The sequence below is a fragment of the Zingiber officinale genome, chromosome 4B (assembly GCF_018446385.1).
Source record: "Zingiber officinale cultivar Zhangliang chromosome 4B, Zo_v1.1, whole genome shotgun sequence".
Taxonomy (NCBI): domain Eukaryota; kingdom Viridiplantae; phylum Streptophyta; class Magnoliopsida; order Zingiberales; family Zingiberaceae; genus Zingiber; species Zingiber officinale.
This window is the reverse complement of record NC_055993.1, coordinates 116,380,002-116,403,518: the sequence shown is the minus strand read 5'-3', so window position 1 is coordinate 116,403,518 and position 23,517 is coordinate 116,380,002. Positions and strand designations below refer to the sequence as shown.

Here is a 23,517-nt window from a genome sequence, read left to right as displayed (position 1 = left end):
TCGGAATATTCTTTAATGCTGTCAAATCAAATTAGAATATTCCTTAGTAATGTCAACACTCCCCTTCAAGTTGGTACAAAGATATCTATCATGCCCAACTTGTTGACTTGAAATTCAAATGTTTGTTTCAACAAGCCCTTAGTCAACACATCTGCCACTTACTGTGAAGTTGGCACAAATGGCATGCAAATTATCCCTTCATCGAGTTTCTCCTTTATAAAGTGTCGGTCAATCTCAACATGCTTTGTTCTGTCATGTTGAACTGGATTTTGAGCAATGTTGATCGTTGCCTTGTTATCACAGTACAACTTCATAGGGAGATTAATTTCCTTAGTAGGATCTTCTAGGACCTTCTTAATCCAAAGAACCTCACAGATACCTTGAGCCATAGATCTAAATTCTGTCTCGACACCGCTTCTTGCAACTACACTTTGTTTCTTGCTTCTCCAAGAAACTAAGTTACCCCAAAGAAATGTACAGTACCCTGAAGTTGACCTTCTATCAGTGATTGATCCTGCCCAATCAGCATCAGTATACACCTTAATCCCTCTCTTATCAATTTTCCTAAAGAAGAGTCCTTTCCCTAGAGTCCCTTTCAAATATCGAAGAATTCGATATGTAGCTTCAAGGTGCTCTTTAAATGGAGAATGCATAAATTGACTTACCATACTCACAGCAAAAGCAATATCAGGGCGTGTGTGTGACAAGTAAATCAACCTTCCAACCAATCTTTGGTACCTTCCTACATCTGCAGGAGTTCCCTGTTTGACTTCTCCAAGCTTAACACTAACATCTATTGGCGTTTCTGATGGTCTGCAGTCATTCAATCCAGTTTCTTTTAAAAGATCCAGAATATACTTCCGTTGGGTAACCACAATGCCCTTCTTGGATCTTGCAACTTCCATTCCCAGAAAATATTTTAGTTGGCCCAAGTCTTTAATCTCAAATTCTTTTGCTAAGCTTTGCTTTAATCTGCTCATTTCTTCAACATCATCACCAGTCAATATTATATCGTCCACGTAAACAATCACCACTGAAATCTTGTTTTTGGTGGATATTTTAGTAAATAGAGTATGATCAGATTGACCCTGAATATATCCTTGACCTTTAACAAACCTTGTAAACCTGTCAAACCAAGCTCTGGGGGGCTGTTTGAGTCCATATATAGACTTTCTCAGCTTGCACACTTTACCCCCAAATTTCTCAGTGAATCCGGGTGGAGGTTCCATATAAACCTCCTCTTCTAGGTTCCCATTTAAGAATGCATTCTTCACATCTAGCTGATTCAATGGCCAATCAAGGTTAGCAGCTATAGATAAAAGTATTCGTACTGTGTTTAATTTAGCAACAGGAGAAAAAGTCTCAGAGTAGTCTACTCCATAAGTCTGAGTGAACCCTTTAGCTACCAGGCGGGCCTTGTACCTCTCCAAGGATCCATCTGAGTTGTATTTCACAGTAAATACCCACTTACAACCAACAACTGTCTTCCCATTAGGAAAATCCACTTTCTCCCAAGTAGAGTTCTTCTCCAAAGCTTTCATCTCTTCAAGAATAGTTTCTCTCCACTCAGGAACATTCAGGGCTTCCTGGATGCTGTTACGAATGGATACACTAGACAATTGTGAAATAAATGTACAATAGGAAGGTGAAATATTTTCATACGACACAAAGTTTGATAGGAGATATTTTGTACAAGATCTAACACCTTTCCTAAGAGCAATGGGAAGATCCAGTTGACTAGAAAACTCATGATTACCTGGAAGATTGGGTCCTTGTGAATCATGAATTTCATGATTGAACCTTTGATTGGATTCTTGAGGATCCTGGGAACTAGGGCCTTCCTTCTTCTTTGAATAGACCAGAACTTTATATCGTTTCCCATCCATTTCTATTATTTCATATTGTTTATTTTGAGATGGCATTATCACAGAGTGTTCTTGTTTGTCGATAGACTCAATATTTTCCCCATTTTCTACCTCTTTTAGTGATAGAGCATCATTAGGAACAAGTGCAAAGGTTAAGTCAGATTTATCAACACGTTCATCTTCATTAGGTTTGTTCTCCCCCTGAAGATGAGTGTTTTGGTATGAAGTTCCCTCAAGAAAAGTGACATCCATAGAGACAAATATTTTTTTCAAAATTGGATCAAAGCATTTTTAACCCTTTTGATTGTTGGGGTATCCTACAAATATGCATTTATGTGCTTTTGGATCAAGTTTTGATTTTCTAGGATCAAAATTATGAACAAATGCAACACTTCCAAAAATTTTTAAAGGGATGTTTGTCACTAACCGAGAATTAGGAAAGCATTCTGTGAAAACCTGGATTGGACTTCTAAACAACAAATTTCGGGTTGGCATTCGATTAATCAAATAGGTTGCTGTCAGAACTGCTTCTCCCCAAAGATACTTGGGAACCTTAGTTGTAAAACTTAATGCTCTAGCAACTTCATGGAGATGTTTGTTTTTCCTTTCAGCAATCCCATTTTGTTGGGGTGTATAATTACATGAACTTTGGTGCACAATTCCTTTCTCATCAAAAAAAATTCCCAACATATTGTTAAAGAATTCCATTCTATTATCACTTCGAAAAATTTTAATCTGAGTCTGAAATTGAGTTTGAACCATGTTATAAAAAATTTTGAACATCATTGCAGCCTCAGATTTTTCTTTTAGCAAAAAAACTCATGTGACCCTAGTATGATCGTCAATGAAAGTAATGTACCATCGTTTCCCAGAAAGAGTGGTAACCCTAGAAGGACCCCAAATATCACTATGAATCATAGTAAAAGGTGCTGATTTTTTGTATGGTTGAGGTTGAAAAACAGATCGATGATGTTTTGCTAATTCACAAAATTCACATTGAAAAACTGACTGCTCTTTATTAATAAACAGCTTAGGAACCAACAACTTTAAATATTGAAAACTAGGATGACCCAATCTATAATGCCATAACAAAATTTCACTATTATTTGGAACAGAAATAGAGTTGAAACAAGTTTTACGGTTTGACCCTTCATTAAAGAGGTAAAGCCCACCATCCTGTTTAGCGTCCCCAATCATCTTCCCCGAGGTTAAATCCTGAAATTCACAATGCGAGAAACAAAAATTAGCTCTACAATTATGATCATGGGTGAATTTACTAATGGATAGAAGATTGTAAAAAAGGGTGGGAACATGTAGAACATCTTTCAATGTTATAGATTGAGAAATAGGTACTAGTCCTTTTCCTGCAACAGCAGCAAAAGAACCATCTGCAATTTTGATTTTTTGGTTCCCTGCACTTGGTGTATAAGAAGAGAAATATTGTGAAATACTAGTCATATGATCAGTAGCACCTGAATCTAAGATCCAGAAGCCATTAGATTTGGTACATGCAAGGGTACCGATGGGAACAATACCTGAATCAGCAAGGGCACATGAAGGATTAGAATTTCCTAAGGATTGGGACTGAAATAGTTTTTGTAAGTGCTCCATTTGTTCCTTAGTGAAGGGAAAAGATTATGAGGAAGATTGCTGCTTTGGATCAGAATGGTTCACATGAAGGGCACGACTTTCATGTGCTCACCCTAACTTGTTATCACTGCCCTGTTTCTTCTTTCCATATGCTGGTTTTCCATGCAACTTCCAGCAGTTTTCACGTGTGTGCCACGGTTTTCTGCAATAGTCACACCAAGGCCTTTGCTTTTCTGCACCACGAACTGCAAGAGCGGACCCTTCCATTTCTGGTTTTGATTCAGGAATATTTTTTAGCATCACATATCGTCTTGATTCTTCCCTACGTACTTCTGAGAAAACTTCTCTTAGAGGAGGTAAAGGCTTTCGTCCCAGAATACGCCCTCGAACCTCATCGAGTTCCTTGTTCAAACCAGCCAGGAGCACAAATACCCGACCTCTTTCTATTTTTTTTTTTTTATAGCGAGCACTATCATTTGGATTTTCCCAATCTTCTTCTTCAAACAAATCCAACTCCTGCCAAACAATCATCATTTCATTATAATAAGCTGTTACCTCACGATCTCCTTGCTCCATTTTCCACTGTCGAGTGTTTAATTCGAACAATTGAGAATGATTGTCCAAATCTGAATATGTTTCTCTAACAGCTTCCCACACATCTCGAGCTGTGGGTAGAAATATAAATGACTTTCCAATCACAGAATCCATAGAGTTTATTAACCAAGCAGTGACCATAGAATTTTGAGACCGCCACTGCTCGAATCTTGGATCCTTTGTGGTTGGAGGTTTGATTTCACCATTGAGATATCCAAGTTTTCCTTTGCCGTCTATTGCCAATCGTACTGTGAGACCACTCAAGATAATTTTTTCCATTCAGTTTATGAAGAGTAATCTGGAGAGATCCAGTAGAGTTGTCAGGAAGAAAACCTGCCATCGATTGAGCATTTGCTTGGGCTTTTGCCTCCAAAGGCATCATCTCACTCCCAGCATCCGAAGATGTTGGACCAGAGCCAACCATGGCTGCCTTAAAATTCATCCTTACATCCTATTGCTCTGATACCATGTGGAATTGGATGAAGAGAAAAAGAACTTAAATCTTTTTCATTATTTTATAATTTACAAGAAGTCCAACTTAAATAGGAGGATGCAAGAGACATTAGAAAGAAAGATTACAAACAAAAGGAAAATAAAAATCTCTCTTAATTACAGATTTAATTCCTTTCTTTCTGTGTCAATCTCTATTAATCACAGATTTAATTCCTTTCCTTCTATGTCAATCTCTCTTAATTATCAAATCAAATCAGATCGGAATATTCTTTAATGTTGTCAAATCAAATCAGAATACTCCTTAGTAATGTCAACAAAAAGGTGTTTAGTTAATCCATCCCATAGCTGAGTATATCCTTTCACCACCAATCAAGCATTCAACTAATTCATAATACATGTTAATGATATCTTCACTATGAATAGTGATTTGTAACTTATTATAGGCTTGATAAGAGAGAGATATCGACTCCTATGTAAAATAAGAATATGAGATTACTTCTCCTCGACTATAGTTTGTCTCCATCTTAAATGTGAAAGCATCTTTGAGATAGTCTTAGAAACAAAATATGAAACTAAAGAAGTGTAATGTAAAAATAGCCAAGTGATAATACAAGATAAGCTAAAAAAAAAAATTGGAACGAGGGATAGAACAAGTGCAATTAGCTTTCCAGAAATAGGAAGCAATATAAATTAGGGTCTAGTCCTATAACAGTTGTGCTTAGTGAGTAATGGAATGTCGTGGTCATCTATTGGAGGTCTTCAATAATGGACGTTAGTGTTGGCTATTCTATAGGAGAAGGTAATGAATAAACAAAGGTATAGAATCTAGAAGCACCTCAGTACAACTCAAAAAGTACATGATGAGTATAAAAAGGTGACATCAACATAGATAAATGCACATGACTTACAAGAGTAGCACTAACACCCTTTCGTAACCAAGAATAGCCAAGGAAGATATACTTGGCCACTTTGGGTGATCGTATATTTTTGTTCGGAGATAGTGTGGACAAAACAAACACAAGTACCTTAAAAGACAATACATGGAATCAAGTGGAAACAGAATAGTAAAAAATCGAAGAGAAACAAGCAATTTATGAGATAGCAACAAAATAAGAAGTCAATTACCTTAGCTAGTGCCCTTTGCTTATGTACATTAGTTTTTCAGTGAATAAAAATTACAAGTATATCCTATTTATAGTTGTCCCTAGGTCTATAACAATAACAGATAATATAAATATATTTGTCCCTTGGACCGGCAACTCCAACACTGTAAAATTTGGAAAATCTTTGTATTGTTGAAATTAACTATAAATTTGCAGTTCTTATAAAACATCATTTTTTCTCATTGATTTGCCTAGATTCTTTAAAGACAATTGAGTACTTTTAATTGCATGTCTTTGATACATATATATCTAGATATACAACTAGAACTGACTAATGGATAAAAAATTATGGACCTTTAACCTTAATTGTTGAAGCCGGTTATGTTCACAATTTAGAACTGTTGGTCACAATTCGGCTTCCGGATCATTAATGGTTTCGTTCAGAACTGCTAGTTATGGTTTGGAATATGGTTTGGGTTACAGGGCATTGGCAGTTCAATGGTTCGAAAAATTTCAACCTTTAACCTTATCCTTCTCCTTGCCCTTGCGAGATGAAGTTGATTCTTCCATTTGATTGAAGGTGAAAATGATTGAGATTTGAAAATTAAGAACAAGAGTAGAGGAGTACATGTAAAATAAATAAAATGGACTAGTGTATTTATAAGTTTAGGAAATAATATTCATAGCTTTTAATAAGAAAAGGTCAAATAATCCAAATCATTAAAAAAATAAGAAGTAAAATTGACGGTTTCAATGGTTGGAACCACTGATTCACATTTTTTTTATTGAAATTGTAATCAACTTGTCTATCGATGGGCCAGATGTGATTTTAACCCTTCAACCCAGGTCAATGGGCAACCGACACGTTATTAAGCGTTCAGGTCAGGTTTGGTTCAGACCTAGCCCATGGTTGGGTCTATGCAACTTGATCCAATTTTTAATCCTTGTGCTCAGCTACTAAAGAGAATTTGATTAGGTTCATACATGCCAAGCTTCCTTAAAAAAGATTCTCGTGTTCTTAAATGAGATCATGCAATTAACTTTTCAAATATTTTGATTCTTTTGATGCCCCAAATTATACTGGAGAACATTATATTTTTGTTCATCAGTTATAGGAAAACAATTCAGCTATTAAAGGAGTAGGCACGAGTCCCATGACCCATCCGCTGAATGTTTTATTTTTGGTTTTTGTTTCTTTTACAAGTGGAATATGAATAAATATTAATTGGTGCATGTGGTTGCCTTATCAGCTTAACACAAATGAAGTAGAAAGCTCTATCACCATGGTGTGAAGATTCATGCACCTACTATTATCTAGTAACATGCGATAGATTAACTAAGCTATAACCAGGGGTGGTTTAGGATTTAATTAGTAGGAATGAGAAGTATCATAAATGAATTGCAATTGGTCCTAGAAGGAATTTATATTTAACTAATTTCTTGGGATCTGTATACTTGTTCTCCTTGCTAGGTTAGGTTGTGTCAACCAAGCTAATATAGAATTCATTCAATAGGTCCACTCCCATGGAACACCCTCAACATGCACATGCCTACCTTATTTATCATGAAGTGTGAGAATTGCCCTTTTTGTTGAGGCCTATATCTAAAGTGCTTACTGAAAGTCATGACTTCGCATGGATAAAGGTTGTTTTCCCTTGAGGAATGGTCTGCCCTCGTATGTCAAATGCAAGATGTCTTTGGCACGGATGAAGTTTGTACAATTTTAAAGACCATAAAGGAGATAAGTTTGAGCAAGGAGCGTTGGAATAAGATAGGGAAAAAAGGGAGGATTAAATAGTCCGTTTGAACTCCAAATGACCAGATCTTTTTTGGTCATTATATACATGCTCCAAAGGTTAGGGGCTCTAGATGTTGAATGCTCTATTGAATAGGATGCAAGGAATTGTAATACTCGTACTCGAGTCATGTGTAACATAGATCTCATCACCTAGTTATCCAGTATACTCCTGCATGATATGGAAACAGGTAGTTTAGTGATGGAATATGGCTGGAGCAGTAAAACAACTGCGCTGGATGCTACAGTGCTGTACCTAAAAATCATGCAAGTGAAATCTGAATGAATCTCTAAGCTATGCAGAATTTGATTCTTAGCATTTCATATTTTCTTTGACTAATATTGGGACTCCAATTGTTTATACAGGTGCTGGAAGTGAACCTGAATGGAATGAGACATTTGTTTTTACTGTTTCAGATAGTGTCACCAACCTTACCATTAAGCTTTTTGACAAGGATACTTTTTCAAGTGATGATTTTGTAGGAGAAGCAAAGTGAGTCTTCTTTATCTATGTAATTTTCTAGTTGAACAAATAATGAAAAGGTAAGACTGCTTTAAAACTATGACAATTTCAATGATTATTAGTAGGTTGGAATGATTTATTATAGAACCATATATGCATTTTATGTTTGTATAACCAGACGAGTTGTCATTCGTTCAGTTTCCTTTGTTTCTCTTGAGTGATTTTCCAGGATTCCCTTGGATCCAGTTTTTGTCGAAGGAAGTATCCCCTCGACCATTTACAATGTGGTCAAAGATCAGGAGTATTGTGGACAAATCAAAGTCGGGCTCACTTTCACCCCAGTGGTAATAAATTTCAGACCCTGCCAACTTCATTTTCTGTGTAGTTGTTTTGTAGAACATAAAACTTGTCAAATATACAGATGTCATCACTTCAAGTAGAAGGGCATAATTTTGTTCCAAGTTTCATTTTGCTCATTTGATTAATCCTTTCATGTATAACTGGCTCCATAGAGTCAGAGTCCTTGTTCACTTTACTCTAAAGTTTCACCAGAAAGAGGAATCGAGTGAGCAAAGTGTAAGAACTTTAGTGGGAGATTATAGAATACAATATAGGTTTAGCTCCATAAAATGAGAGACTTGGTCGAAACATATATAAAGGTGACCCCAACATTATATAATTAAATTATATAATTAAATGAGTTGAATGAATTAGATTAGAAGGGTGTATGGAAAGACGTTAATATTTTTTTGTTAATAAAAGTTATTTAATTGATTTGAATTTTACTAATTGTAGTAAAAAAGTGATTACTAGGCGCCCCTCAGAGTCCGCCCATAAGATTTTGTGAAGGGAGGAAAATCACGGAGTCAGCTTATAGCTAACCACTAAGTGGCTAGGGGGTGAAAGGAGTTTTTTTCAATAGTTAGTGGGTGAGAGGAGTTTTCTAGGGCATGCGCCCATCGTGATTTGATCTCTGTCTCATTATAGTAAATCTGTCATCCTTTAGCCAACTGGGCACCCCACGAGGATATTTGAATTTTACTAATGATGTAACTTTACATAGAACTCAATGAACATATATGGCTTGATCATCATCATCATCAAGTTATTCTTGTCCTATTTATTTGCCGTGGACTTTAGGTCCAGATGGATGTTAACACTAATTGTGTATGCATAATGTGGTGACGGGTGACTCATATTTAGATGAAGGTCAATGCGATAGATGCTATTGAAGAAAAATCTGTTAAGATTTTTCATAATAAAATTTTGTTATGATTTTATATAATAGAATTCTGTTATGATTTTTCATAATACAATTTTATTATGATTTTTCATAACAAAATTCTGTTATTATTTTATCGGGTCTGGGGTTTATGCATTATTTATAGAGATTATTGTAAACCTATTGTAAAACAACAATTACAAGAATCATGTAATGTGATTCTTTTTTAAGAGAGAATTCTAATAAAGCTTCAGTTTTTTTTTTTGTGGAGTAGGTACGCCATCGAATCATGGTAACTCTTATTCTTTCTCTTCTTCTTCTCATTTCTCGTCTTTGCTCTTCTTTTGTGCGTTTTTGTCTTGTTGCTCCACGCAATCTCTTTTCTCTCTTCCTCTTCTTCGGCACGTTAGAGGTTGAGATGTGTTGCCTCCTTTTTTGTGCAACAATTGGTATCAAAGCTACAGGTTTTGATGGATTTCTTCAACAAGTCGGGGACGACTTCTGCAAAGTTTGATATGGTGAAGTTTAACGAAATCGGAAACTTCGGACTATGGCAGAGAAGAGTCAAGGACTTGTTGGTGCAACAAGGCATGATGAATGCATTAGGAGAAAGGAAATCAAAAAACATGGAGAGATCAGATTGGGAAGAACTTCAGGCGAAGGCAGTAGCAACAATCAGACTTTGTCTTACAGATGATGTGATGTACGATGTCATGAGCGAGAAGTCACCGATGGCAGTTTGACAAAAGCTAGAAAGCCAATACATGCCAAAGTAATTGACAAACAAGCTGTATCTCAAGCAGAAATTATTCAGGCCGGAGATGACAAAAGAAATCGATTTGAGCCAACACATCAACGTATTCAATCAGATTGTGAGCAATTTGAAGTGGGTTGATGAGAAGATCGAAGATGAGGATAAGGCGCTGATGTTGTTGAATTCTCTACTTTCATCTCCTACGTACGAGAATTTGGTTACTACTTTGATGTGGGGTAAGGAAACCCTTAAATTGGAGGATATCACAAGTGCGCTGCTAGGTTTTCACCCAAGGAAGAAAACAAACGATGAAGTTTCTCAGAGAGAAGAACTTTTGGTAAATAGCAACCAAGAGCGTGGTAGGAGCAAATCTTGACATGGATCGGGTAACAATAATAAAGCTCGTTCTAAATCGAGAAGGAAGAAGGTGATCACGTGTTATAAGTGTGGAGGCAAATGTCATATCAAGAGAGATTGTCGAGAGATAAAGAAATATGTCGCAGAGAATAAAGGTAGTTCGACAAACTCTGTAAATATAGTTGAAAAAGAAAATTCAGAAAGCGGTAATGTAGATATGCTATCAGTTATGTCAAGTTTGGAGCAGCTGACAGATGCATGGATTTTAGACTCTGCATGTTCATATCATGTGACTCCAAACCAGGATTGGTTTAACACATATAGGGCAAGTGGATTCTGGTTCAGTGTTGATGGGAAATGATGCATCATGCAAAGTTATCGGCATAGGGAACGTCAGAATCAAGTTGTTTGATGATGTGATCAGAATTTTATATAATGTCAGATATATACCAAAGCTAAGGAAGAACTTGATCTCACTGGATGATATTGATTGTAATTACAAATCAGTGAGCGGGGTGATGAAGGTCAGCAAAGGAGCTCTGACGGTAATGAAAGGACAAAAGGTAGCAGGAAACATCTTCAAGTTGATAGGGACTACAGTTGTAGGTGGAGTTGCCTCGGTGGAGTTTGAATCAGAAGTACAATCTTGTGGCATATGCGGTTAGGACATATGGGTGAACGTGGGATGCTAGTGTTGGGACCGAAATGTAGCTAGAGAGAGGGGGGGTGAATAGCTCGTCGCGATCTCGTGCTTGTCGTTGCTTGCTTCTTGTGATGATGTGCAGCGAAAAATACAAGAAACAACACACTGCAACGCAAACACGTAGATTTACTTAGTATCCACCTTAAGAAGAGGTGACTAGTCCAAGGATCCACACACTCACACACCCTCCACTATGAAAACCCTCCTTTACGGTAACTACCGAAGGCGGAGAAGCCTTACAAGCTCACAATACAACAAAAAGCAAGAAGGAAGCCAAATACAAATAACTCTTACAAGATTTTATACAATGAAACCCTAGCTTCTTCTTATTCTTGTCGTAACTCACCTCTTGACTCGGACGTGCCTCCAAGAATCTTCAAGACTGGCGGGGAGAGCTGTGGAGAAGCTGTGGAAATCACCCTTGCAAGCTCGTGTAGAAAGGAATGAAATTTTGCCGAAGAAATCGCACGCCAATGCCTTTATCTGCGCCAATGGTCGAATCCCAATCGATTGGATTACTCCCAATCGATTGGGGAGGCTTTGGATCGATCGGCCGATCGATCCAGAGCGCCTCTGTGCTCTCTGGAAATCTCCTGAATCGATTGCCCAATCAATTCATTGTGTTTCGTGCGATTTCCAGAGATATCGCACGAAAATCCAACCTCCCAATCGATCAGCCGATCGATTGGAGGCTCCCAATCGATTGGGAGGCTTTCTGTGCGATTGGCAAAGACTCCCAATCGATCCATGGATTGATTGGGAGAACCCTTTGTCGGGGTGCTCTCCCAATCGATCAACCGATCGATTGGGAATGAGCCAATCGATCGGTTAATCGATCCAGCTCCTGTGGACTTGCCCAATCAAGTCCAAAGCCCCCTAAAACCAACATCCGGTCAATCCATGACCTGTTGGTACATCATGCCGAGCATCCGGCCATACCCGACCAACCTCGAACTAGCCTTCTAGCCTCCTCCATCAACCTTGCGTCCCTCAGATATCTCTCATCTTTCACGCCATGCCTTCAGGAGCTTCCTTCGGCCTCATCCTAGTTGTCGGATTATACCACCACACTTGACCAACCTCGAACTAGCCTTCTAACCTCCTCTATCAGCCTTGCGTCCCTCGGATATCTCCTCATCCTTCACGCCTTGCCTTCAAGAGCTTTCTTCGACCTCATCCTAGTTATTGAGTTCTCCTTGCCAAGTCACACTAGGACTTACCTTGCTAAGACCACATGCTTGGACTTACAACCTTTGCCAAGATCACACTTGGACTTCCCGTTGCCTGGCTCCTCACCAGGACTTCCCAATTGCCTGACTCCTCACCAGGACTTTCCACTTGTCTGGTTCCTCACCAGGACTTTCTCCTGCGTAGTTCCTCACTAGGACTTCCCGTTGCCTGGCTCCTCACTAGGACTTTCTCCTGCCTAGCTCATCACTAGGACTTTCCTAATGCCTAACATCCAGTTAGGACTTTCCCAGTCAAGTCTCCTGTCAACCTTGACCTACTTGACTTGTATTCTCATCAACCTGGTCAACCCTTTGACCATCTCCATAATCGGACGATTGCTCCAACAATCTCCTTATATTGTCAAACATCAAAACTCAAATCCTGACTGAAGCTTGACTCAACTCAGGCTTAGTCAAACTGGTCAAACTTGACCTAGGGAAATTGTCCCAACAGCTAGAACTTCACAAGAGAGATTTGTTGAAGGGTGTCAAGACATACAAGCTTGAATTATGCAAATTCTGTGTTCTTGGGAAACAGAGTAAAGTGCAATTCAAGACGGAAACAAATAAGACGGAGGGGATTCTGGACTACATACATACGGATCTCTGGGACCAGCCAGTGTAGCATCACGTGGAGGGGCACTTATATTTTATGAGTTTTACTGATGATTTCTCACGAAAGGTCTGAATATACTTTATGCGTCGCATGTTGGAAACTTTTGCAAAGTTTAAATTGTGGAAAACTGAAGTGGAAAACCTGACCGGAAGAAAGATCAAATGCTTTAGGTCAGACAATGAGACTGAGTACACAGATTCAAAGTTTCAGAAATTTTGTGAATAGTATGGGATAATGAGGCATTTCTCAGTTCGCAGGACACCTCAGTAAAACAAGGTAGCGGAAAAGTTGAACAGGATAATTATTGAGAAGGTAAGATGTCTCAGACTGAATGTAGGGGCTTGCAAAGAATTTTTGGGCATGAGCGGTTAACATAACATGTTATCTTATTAATAGATCACCAAGGGCAGCACTAAAAGGCAAAGTATCAGAGGAAGTATAGACAGAGAATCAAGTAGATTACTTTCATCTTCGAGTTTTTGGATGTTCAGCCTATATGCACATATCTAGTGAGAAAAAATTAAAGCTGGATGCGAAGTCAAAACAGTGTATTTTATTGGGTATCAAAAATGAGTTAAAGACTTCAAGCTTTGGGATCCTAAGGCAAACAAGATGGTGATCAGCAAAGATGTGGTGTTTAACGAGAAAACTATGCTACAACGTACTCAGGAAGAAGGAAAGGAAACACCATAAAGCAACATGGAGAAAGATGTTATGCAGGTGGAGCTAGAGACTCATGACTCCGATGATTCTAGCTCAGTGCACACGGAGCATCGCACTTAGCTGGTGACAGAACGAGACAAGTCATAAACCACCCACCAGATACGGATTCAAAGACTTGGTATTTTATGCGCTTATCACTAGTAGCGGAGACCTTACATCTTTTTAGGAGGCGATACATAGCTCTAAGAAGGACATGTGGACGAGTGTTATAGCAAAGGAGATGGAGTCGTTGCATAAGAACCAAATGTGGGATCTAGTGGAACTTCCTGAATGCGAGAAAGCTATAAGGTGCAAGTGGATATTCAAGAAGAAAGAAGCAATGTCAGAGGGAGAAGAAGTGCAGTTTAAGGCTCGGTTGGTAGCAAAGGGGTATTCATAGAGAAAGGGAATTGACTATGAAGAAATTTTCTCTCCAGTGGTAAGACATACGTCAATTAGAGCGGTGTTGACTTTGGTGGCATATCACGATTTACAGCTGGAGCAAATGGATGTAAAGACGACATTTCTTCATGGAAATTTGGAGGAGCAGATTTTTATGTCACAACCTGATGGATTTAGTCAGCCCGGACAAGAGTAGTTAGTTTGCAAATTGAAGAAATCGCTCTATGGTTTGAAACAATCTCCTATGCAATAGTACAAATCTTTTGATTTATACATGATTCAAAACGGATATAGGAGATGTAAGTATGTGTTGGTTGCTACTCGGAAAACCTTTAGGTTCTACTGTACAAAAATTTTGTACAAAGGTCTGAACCTTTTCCTAGCTACCATGTGTTCTTTTAAATTAAATTTTGGATCGCCTGCGGAACTTAACACGTTTGATCTAAAACTTAATCTATTTGTTCTTTTAGGTTTTGACTTGGATCTCCTGCGGAACTTAACACGTTCGACCCAAGTCTCCTTAAGTTATTAATTCCATTAAATATTAATTTCCATAAAAGGTTCCCAGTACTGACGTGGCGAGGCACATGACCTTCTTGGATATGGGAGCAACCACCACCGACTAGACAAAACCTTTAATAGAAAGCTAATATTTAATTTCCTAAAATAACTTTAGGTTAACCAAAAAGAACAATCAAATCACAAGGAAAAGAAAGAAACAAAGAACACAACTCGAAAAACATATTCGAAATTCTAGAACGTAAGCCTCTTGTATTTGGTATTATTTCCATAAATAACTAGCATGATGCGGAAAAGGAAAAACTACTAGTTATACCTTCTAGAAAGACCTCTTGATCTTCTACTGTATTCCTCTTCTAACCTCGAACGTTGTGTGGGCAACGATCTTCCGAGACGAGAAACCACCAATCACCTTCTTCTCCTCCTAGCTAGGTTCGGCCAACAAAGAGGAAGCTTCACCAAGGAAGAAAATCAAAACACTAACCAAGCTCCAAGAGATGCTAGCTTTTTCTCCTTCTTCTTCTTCTTCTTCTCCGAGTAGTATCCGGCCACCACAAGAGCTCCAAGGGAGAGGGAGAGGTTTGGCCACCACAAGAAGAAGAGAGGGAAGGGTGTTGGCCGGCCACACCAAAGAATAAGAGAGGAAGAGAAATAATAAGGGTTATCCCATGAAGGCACCCTCACCCCTTCTTTTATATTCCTTGGCCTAGGCAAATTAGGAAATTTAATTACAATAAAATTTCCTCAATTTCCTTGACATGATTTAATTTAGAAAAATAAAATAAATTTTCCAAATCAAACTTCAATGGCCGGCCACATCATTGGAGAACAAATTGGACAAGTTTTAATCAACAATTAAAACTTCCTAATTTGTTTCCGGAAATTTTAAAAAATAAAATTTCTCTTTAAAATCTCTTCATGGTTGATAAAAGGAAATTTCTATAATTTTAATTTTATCAACATGTGAATAATTTTTAAAGAGAAAATAAAACATCTCTCCAATCTACAAATAAGGAAAGAGATCTAATCTCTTTCTTTAATCTTTTGTAGATCTTTTACAAGAGAGATATTTTAATTTTAATTCTCTTTAAATTATATCTTCCACATAATAATAAAAATTAAAATTAAATTTCTTTTTTAATTTGGCCGGCCCTACGTTCAGCTAGGGCCGGCCACCCAATTTATACCTAGGCCGGCCCTAGCTTGGTTCCCAAGCTAGCTTGGCCCCCCCTATTGGTGGGTATAGAAGGTGGATATAGGTGGGTATAGAACTCTATAAATAAGAGGCTACGATAGGGACCGAGAGGAGGAATTGGTTTTGGTCTCCCGATAAAATTAAGCATCCCGTGTTCGCCCCGAACACACAACTTAATTTTATCAATGATAATTCATTCCACTAGAGAACTATCATTGAACTACCGCACCAATCCCAAATTACATTTTTGGGCTCCTTCTTATTATGAGTGTGTTAGTCTCCCTGTGTTTAAGATATCGAATGTCCACTAATTAAGTGAGTTACTGACAACTCATTTAATTAATGTCTAAGTCCAAGAATAGTACCACTCAACCTTATCGTCATGTCGGACTAAGTCCACCTGCAGGGTTTAACATGACAATCCTTATGAGCTCCTCTTGGGGACATTATCAACCTAGTATCTCTAGGACACAGTTTCCTTCTATAATCAACAACACACACTATAAGTGATATCATTTCCCAACTTATCGGGCTTATTGATTCATCGAACTAAATCTCACCCATTGATAAATTAAAGAAATAAATATCAAATATATGTGCTTGTTATTATATTAGGATTAAGAGCACACACTTCCATAATAACCGAGGTCTTTGTTCCTTTATAAAGTCAGTATAAAAGAAACAACCTCAAATGGTCCTACTCAATACACTCTGAGTGTACTAGTGTAATTATATAGTCAAGATAAACTAATACCTAATTACACTACGACCTTCTAATGGTTTGTTCCTTTCCATTTTGGTCGTGAGCTACTGTTTATAATTTATAAGGTACTGATAACATCATCTTCTGCATGTGACACCACATACTATGTTATCTACAATATAAATTAAATGAACAACTACAAACAAATGTAGATAATTAGACAAATGTGATTCTTTATTCATAATGAATGTTTACAAAGCTTAGGCTTTGATACACTCCAACAATCTCCCACTTATACTAATGATTAACTGCCATATCTTCTACCATACATCCGATTCTCATTCCTCCACATGCCGATCGAAAGCTTTCACGGAAGGACCTTAGTGAAAGGATCCGCCAGTTATCTGATGCAATCTTGGCGATGACAACTTCTCCTCGCTCACGATATCTCGTATCCGTGGTACTTGCGCTCTATATGTTTACTTGCCTTATGAGCTCGTGGTTCCTTCGAGTTTGCAGAATCGCCGCTATTATCACAATAAATTGTGATGATTTTGGGCAAACCAGAATCATATCTAAGTCCATTAGAAAGTTCCCGAGCCATACCGCTTCTTTAGATGCCTCGAGGTCGCTACATACTCAACATGGTTGAGTCCAAAAGCATTGCTTAACACTCCTCCATGAAATGGCTCCACCTCCTAAAGTAAACACATAGCCGATGTAGACTTACTATTACCCCTGATTGGAAATCAATCAGTGTAACCCACAGGAAGCAGATCGTCCGCTTGGTAAACTAGCATATAATCTCTAGTCCTTCTCGGTACTTTAATATATGCTTTACTGCATCCAATGTCCTTGTCGAGGTTACTCGATATCAACCACCACGCACCAAGCGGATATCGTGTCTCGTATAGCATTGCATACATTAGGCTTCCTACAAACGAAGGAACTGCTTTCGTGTCCTCTATCTCTTCGATGTCTTTGGAGACATCTCTTTAGATAGAGCTACTCTACGTCTAAAAGGTAAGAAACCTTTCTTGGAATCCTGCGTGCTAAAAGCAAGGATAGTATCTATATATGAAGCTTGGGATAGACACAACATTCTTTTCTTACGATCCCTTATAACTTTGATCCCAAGAATGTGTGCACAATCTCCTAAGTCCTTCATATCAAATTGTTTGGACAACCGTACCCTTACGCGATAATACCTTGACATTGTTGCCAATTAACAAAATATCATCTACGATAGTACAAGAAATACCACCACGTTTCCGTTACACTTCTTGTATACACAAGATTCATCCGGACTTTGAATAAATCCATATGATCGATTACTTCATTAAACCGGATGTTCCAAGATCTTGAAGCTTGCTTTAGTCCATAAATGGACCGATTGAGCTTCGCACACTAGATGCTCTTTGCCTTTTCAATGAACCTTCGGTTGCTTCATATGGATGTTCTCTTCAAGACTTTCATTAAGGAAAGGCTCTTGACATCCATTTGCCAAATCTCATAATCCATATAAGCAAGAATGGATAAGAGTATCCGGATAGACTTAAGCATACTACCGGTGAAAAGGTTTCCTCATAATCGATTCCTGTACCCTTTTTCAACAAGCCTAGCTTTGAAGGTTTCTACCTTCCATCCCTCTTTTCCTTTTGTAGATCCACTGCATCCAACGGCTTTTATACCATCGGTGGTTCTACAAGCTCCCACCTTATTAGAGTACATAGACTCTATTTCGAATTCATTGTCTTTTGCCAAGACGCTGCATCTATATCTTGGAGTGCTTCATTATGTTCGTGGATCGGGTTCATGTTTACCCGGATCAAGTCCAAGACTCTCCCAAAACATGAATCTATCAGGTTGCCTTACAACCCTCCACGACGAGGCACATCTCGTGGTTGTGTATCATGTGTGACACGTGTTGCGGTCTCTTGTGGTACTTCATCTTGTCCTGTGGTACTGAAGTAGACATGTCCTCTAAGTTCTTCTAAAACAATTTTACTATCGGGCTTGTGATCCATTATATAGTCTTCTTAAAAAGCGGGCATTGGTGCTAACAATGACCTTCCGGTCTTTAGGACTATAAAATAAATCACCTTCGTTCCTTTGGGATATCCTACAAACACGCCAACTTCATGACGAGATTCTAACTTATCGATCTGGTTTCAAAGACACGTGTCGGACTACCCCAAATCAATATGTCTTAGATCGGGTTTTCACCCATTCCACATTCTGGGAGTAGAAGAAACCGATTTAGAAGGTACTAAGTTCAGAACGTATACTGCTGTTTCCAGAGCATATCCCCAAAATGAATTTGGTAATTCTGAATAACTCATCATCGATCTAACCATCTCCATAAGAGTCCTATTCCTTCGTTCTGCTACACCATTCTGTTGGGGTGTTCCAGGTGCAGACAATTGGGATTGAATCTGGGCCTCTGATAAGTAATTCCTAAACTCTCTTAAGAGGTATTCGCCACCACGATCAGATCGTAGTGTCTTGATACTTTTACCTAATCGTTTTTCCACATCAGCCTTGTATTCTTTGAACTTATCAAAGCACTCGGACTTGCGGCGCATTAGGTAAATATATCCGTATCTTGAATAATCGTCTATGAAAGAGACAAAATATTCAAAACCTCCTCTTGCCTGGACAGACATAGGACCACACAAATCAGAGTGAACCAATTCTAACACTTCTTTGGCTCTATACCCCTTGGCCTTAAAAGGCCTCTTGATCATTTTACCTTCCAAGCAAGATTCACAAGTTGGAAAATTTTCCAACTCTAATGAACCCAAAAGTCCATCGGCTATAAGCCTCTGAATCCTACTTAAGTTAATATGACCAAGCCTTAGATGCCAAAGATATGCTTGGTTCATTTCTGAAGGTTCTTTTCTCTTATTTGAGTTAGAAGATGAATTATAAATTTCCATATTTTGCTTTGTGGAAGAAATTGGATTTAAAGTATACAAATTGCCAACTAATGCACCAGAACAGATAATCACTTTATTTCTTTTAATAACTACATCGTTACTGAAAGAAACTGAATATCCATCTAAAAACAGTTTAGAAACTGAAATTAAATTCTTTCTAAAACTGGGTACATAAAGACAATTTCTTAAAACTAAATTTTTATTTCTACTAAAAGATAAGTAGACATCTCCCACTGCAACAGCCGCCACCTTAGTAGCATTGCCCATGTAGACGGTAATCTCTCCTTCAAATAGTCGTCGAGTTTCCTGAACCCCTGCAAGGAATTGCAGACATGATCAGTGGCTCCCGTATCTACACACCAGGTGCTGGTAGATAACACCGCTAAACATGTTTCAACAACTAGAGCATGAGATATACCTTTGTTTTGGTTTTTACGAGAACAGTCCTGCCTGCTTGCGGATGAAGCACTTGCCCTTCGGCTTCTTTACTCCTTTACACTGAGATTTATTCACTTTCTTTCTTGAACCGACTTGTTTCTTCTTCTTCTTTCCTCTCGGTTTAGAGGTAGAACCATTTTCAATAGTCCTTCTGCTGCTTGAAATTCTGTCAGTAGTTCCCCAATGAATAAATCCTCTTATTCATATTATAGTTCGGTGAATCGCGCAAAACTTCTAGGTAGCGTTTGGAGGATCATATCGATCCGGGTTTCCATCAATTTCTCCTCCAAGGATCTCGATCTCGTTCGGATAAGCCATCATGTTTAGGATATGATCCTTACGGAGTACCTCTTGCATGGTGGCCGCCATTATCTTTCTCATAGCTTCTTGTCTAGAAGCCCTATGATGACTAAAGAGTTCCTTGAGATTGTTCATAATATCATAGTCATTGGTAAATTCTTGATGTTGCAATACATTCGACATTGAAGCCAAAATGTAACACCGCCATCTCATCCGCCTTTACCCATCTCTTATGATATTCAATCTCCTCTTGGGTAGATTCACCAAAGGTGCATCAGACAAGGTTCACCAAGATCAAATTTATAGCTTTCTGATCGAACAATATCCGGTTTCTTTTCCAATCTATGTAATTTGGTCCAGTAAGTCTATTTTGTTGAAGTATGATGGACAGTGGGTTGAAAGTCATCCTAAGAATCACAAATAACTTTTGGTCAGAACTCTAAATTTAGAATAATATTGATTCCTCAAACAATACTATTTTAAATTAACCAACACCTCATAACACCGTGAATTTTGTATGCCACGTTAGTGTGGACGTATACAATTTCAACATTTGTAAAAGGAGGGTTTTAACCCATTAATTTTATTATCTTGTCAACCTAACTTTTTGACAAATAAAATTAATAGTTGGTATTATTTGGTCACACAAATGATAACAGTGACTCCGTTAGGGAGGATACTATTAGATGTATCTAAGTGTACACCATTACTTGACACTAAGTCCATTAATAAGATTATGCCCCTTCCGTTGGGGAAGATCACACGCTCTTGATTAACTTCCTATAGTCATCCAAAAATGGAAGTCTGTTCTAGTGATCCGCAAACAAGCTCATCCGTTATGGAGGAAGGCACTCAGAGCCAACGCGCAAGCTTGTTTGCATCACTTACAAACCAGTAATGGAGACCATGGGATTTACTTAAAAATCCCTCTCCCACTTAGTTATTTATAAATGAGGAATTTTAACTATGCTAGCCTACTAAACTTGTAAACTAACATGCACACACAACACAATATAAAAGCAATAAATAGAAAATCTAATTTTCAACTATTATGGCTTTTATCTTTAATTGTCTTCCGTGTGTTGTCATCCGAAGCTGCCATATTTGACCACCGGGTCTAGCTGTCGCATCCATCTTGCTCCTAGTTCCGCTGCGCCTCTAGTCCTTAGAAGGTTCCACGCTTTGCAAGATTCGATCCATGACATAAATAGAATTTTACATTTTGATCCTATATTCCATAAAAGGAATGTACATGTATCTAGATCAAAATAAAATCCTAATAAAACTAAATACAGCTCCTGCTGTATTTTAATACAATCATGCACACACATATAAATGCCCTTGACATGCCCAAGGGTCCAATCACACACATAATAACTAAAAGCAAAATAGTTGGATCCTGCATCCATAGAGTTAGCACATCCTACTATTAACCTGCCTAAATTATGTATGTGTATAATTAACCTAATACCAAATACACAGAGGCAAAACCCTAGCTCGATACCACTTGTTGGTTGCTACTGAAAACCTTTAGGTTCCACTGCATAAAATTTTGACAAAGGTCCGAACCTTTTCCTAGCTACCATGTGTTCTTTTAAATTAAATTTTGGATCGCTGAACTTAACACGTTTGATCCAAAACTTAATCTATTTGTTCTTTTAGGTTTTGACTTGGATCTCTGCGGAACTTAACACGCTCGACCCAAGTCTCCTTAAGTTATTAATTCCATTAAATATTAATTTCCATAAGGTTCCCAGTACTGGCGTGGCGAGGCACATGACCTTCTTGGATATGGGAGCAACCACCACCGACTAGACAAAACCTTTAATAGAAAGCTAATATTTAATTTCCTAAAATAACTTTAGGTTAACCAAAAGAACAATCAAATCACAAGGAAAAGAAGAAAACAAAGAACACAACTCAAAAACATATTCGAAATTCTAGAACGTAAGCCTCTTGTATTTGGTATTATTTCCATAAATAACTAGCATGATGCGGAAAAGGAAAAACTACTAGTTATACCTTCTAGAAAGACCTCTTGATCTTCTACCGTATTCCTCTTCTAACCTCGAACGTTGTGTGGGCAACGATCTTCCGAGACGAGAAACCACCAATCACCTTCTTCTCCTCCTAGCTAGGTTCGGCCAGCAAAGAGGAAGCTTCACCAAGGAAGAAAATCAAAACACTAACCAAGCTCCAAGAGATGCTAGCTTTTTCTCCTTCTTCTTCTTCTTCTTCTTCTCCGAGTAGTATCCGGCCACCACAAGAGCTCCAAGGGAGAGGGAGAGGTTTGGCCACCACAAGAAGAAGAGAGGGAAGGGTGTTGGCCGGCCACACCAAAGAATAAGAGAGGAAGAGAAATAATAAGGGTTATCCCAGGCACCCTCACCCCTTCTTTTATATTCCTTGGCCTAGGCAAATTAGGAAATTTAATTACAATAAAATTTCCTCAATTTCCTTGACATGATTTAATTTAGAAAAATAAAATAAATTTTCCAAATCAAACTTCAATGGCCGGCCACATCATTGGAGAACAAATTGGACAAGTTTTAATCAACAATTAAAACTTCCTAATTTGTTTCCGGAAATTTTAAAAAATAAAATTTCTCTTTAAAATCTCTTCATGGTTGATAAAAGGAAATTTCTATAATTTTAATTTTATCAACATGTGAATAATTTTTAAAGAGAAAATAAAACATCTCTCCAATCTACAAATAAGGAAAGAGATCTAATCTCTTTCTTTAATCTTTTGTAGATATTTTACAAGAGAGATATTTTATTTTTAATTCTCTTTAAATTATATCTTCCACATAATAATAAAAATTAAATTTCTTTTTAATTTAATTTGGCCGGCCCTACTAGCTTGGGTTCAAGCTAGGGCCGGCCCTAGCTTGTTCCCAAGCTAGCTTGGCCGGCCCCTATTGGGTGGGTATAGAAGGTGGATATAGGTGGGTATAGAACTCTATAAATAAGAGGCTACGATAGGGACCGAGAGGAGGAATTGGTTTTGGTCTCCCGATAAAATTAAGCATCCCGTGTTCGCCCCGAACACACAACTTAATTTTATCAATGATAATTCATTCCACTAGAGAACTATCATTGAACTACCGCACCAATCCCAAATTACATTTTTGGGCTCCTTCTTATTATGAGTGTGTTAGTCTCCCTGTGTTTAAGATATCGAATGTCCACTAATTAAGTGAGTTACTGACAACTCATTTAATTAATAATAGTACCACTCAACCTTATCGTCATGTCGGACTAAGTCCACCTGCAGGGTTTAACATGACAATCCTTATGAGCTCCTCTTGGGGACATTATCAACCTAGTATCTCTAGGACACAGTTTCCATCTATAATCAACAACACACACTATAAGTGATATCATTTCCCAATTTATCGGGCTTATTGATTCATCGAACTAAATCTCACCCATTGATAAATTAAAGAAATAAATATCAAATATATGTGCTTGTTATTATATTAGGATTAAGAGCACACACTTCCATAATAACCGAGGTCTTTGTTCCTTTATAAAGTCAGTATAAAAGAAACGACCTCAAATGGTCCTACTCA

General features: G+C 38.0%; 1 protein-coding gene across 2 annotated transcripts in view; it reads left to right on the top strand.

The window, feature by feature from the left end:
- The window catches only part of LOC121976143 (elicitor-responsive protein 3-like), a 29,530-nt gene that overhangs the window by 3,002 nt on the left and 3,011 nt on the right, over nt 1-23,517 (top strand). For both annotated transcript variants that reach the window (XM_042528158.1, XM_042528159.1), the window contains exons 3-4: nt 7,767-7,893; nt 8,093-8,207. In XM_042528158.1, coding sequence (XP_042384092.1) covers nt 7,767-7,893; nt 8,093-8,207 — 242 coding nt within the window. The remainder of the gene's footprint in view (nt 1-7,766; nt 7,894-8,092; nt 8,208-23,517) is intronic.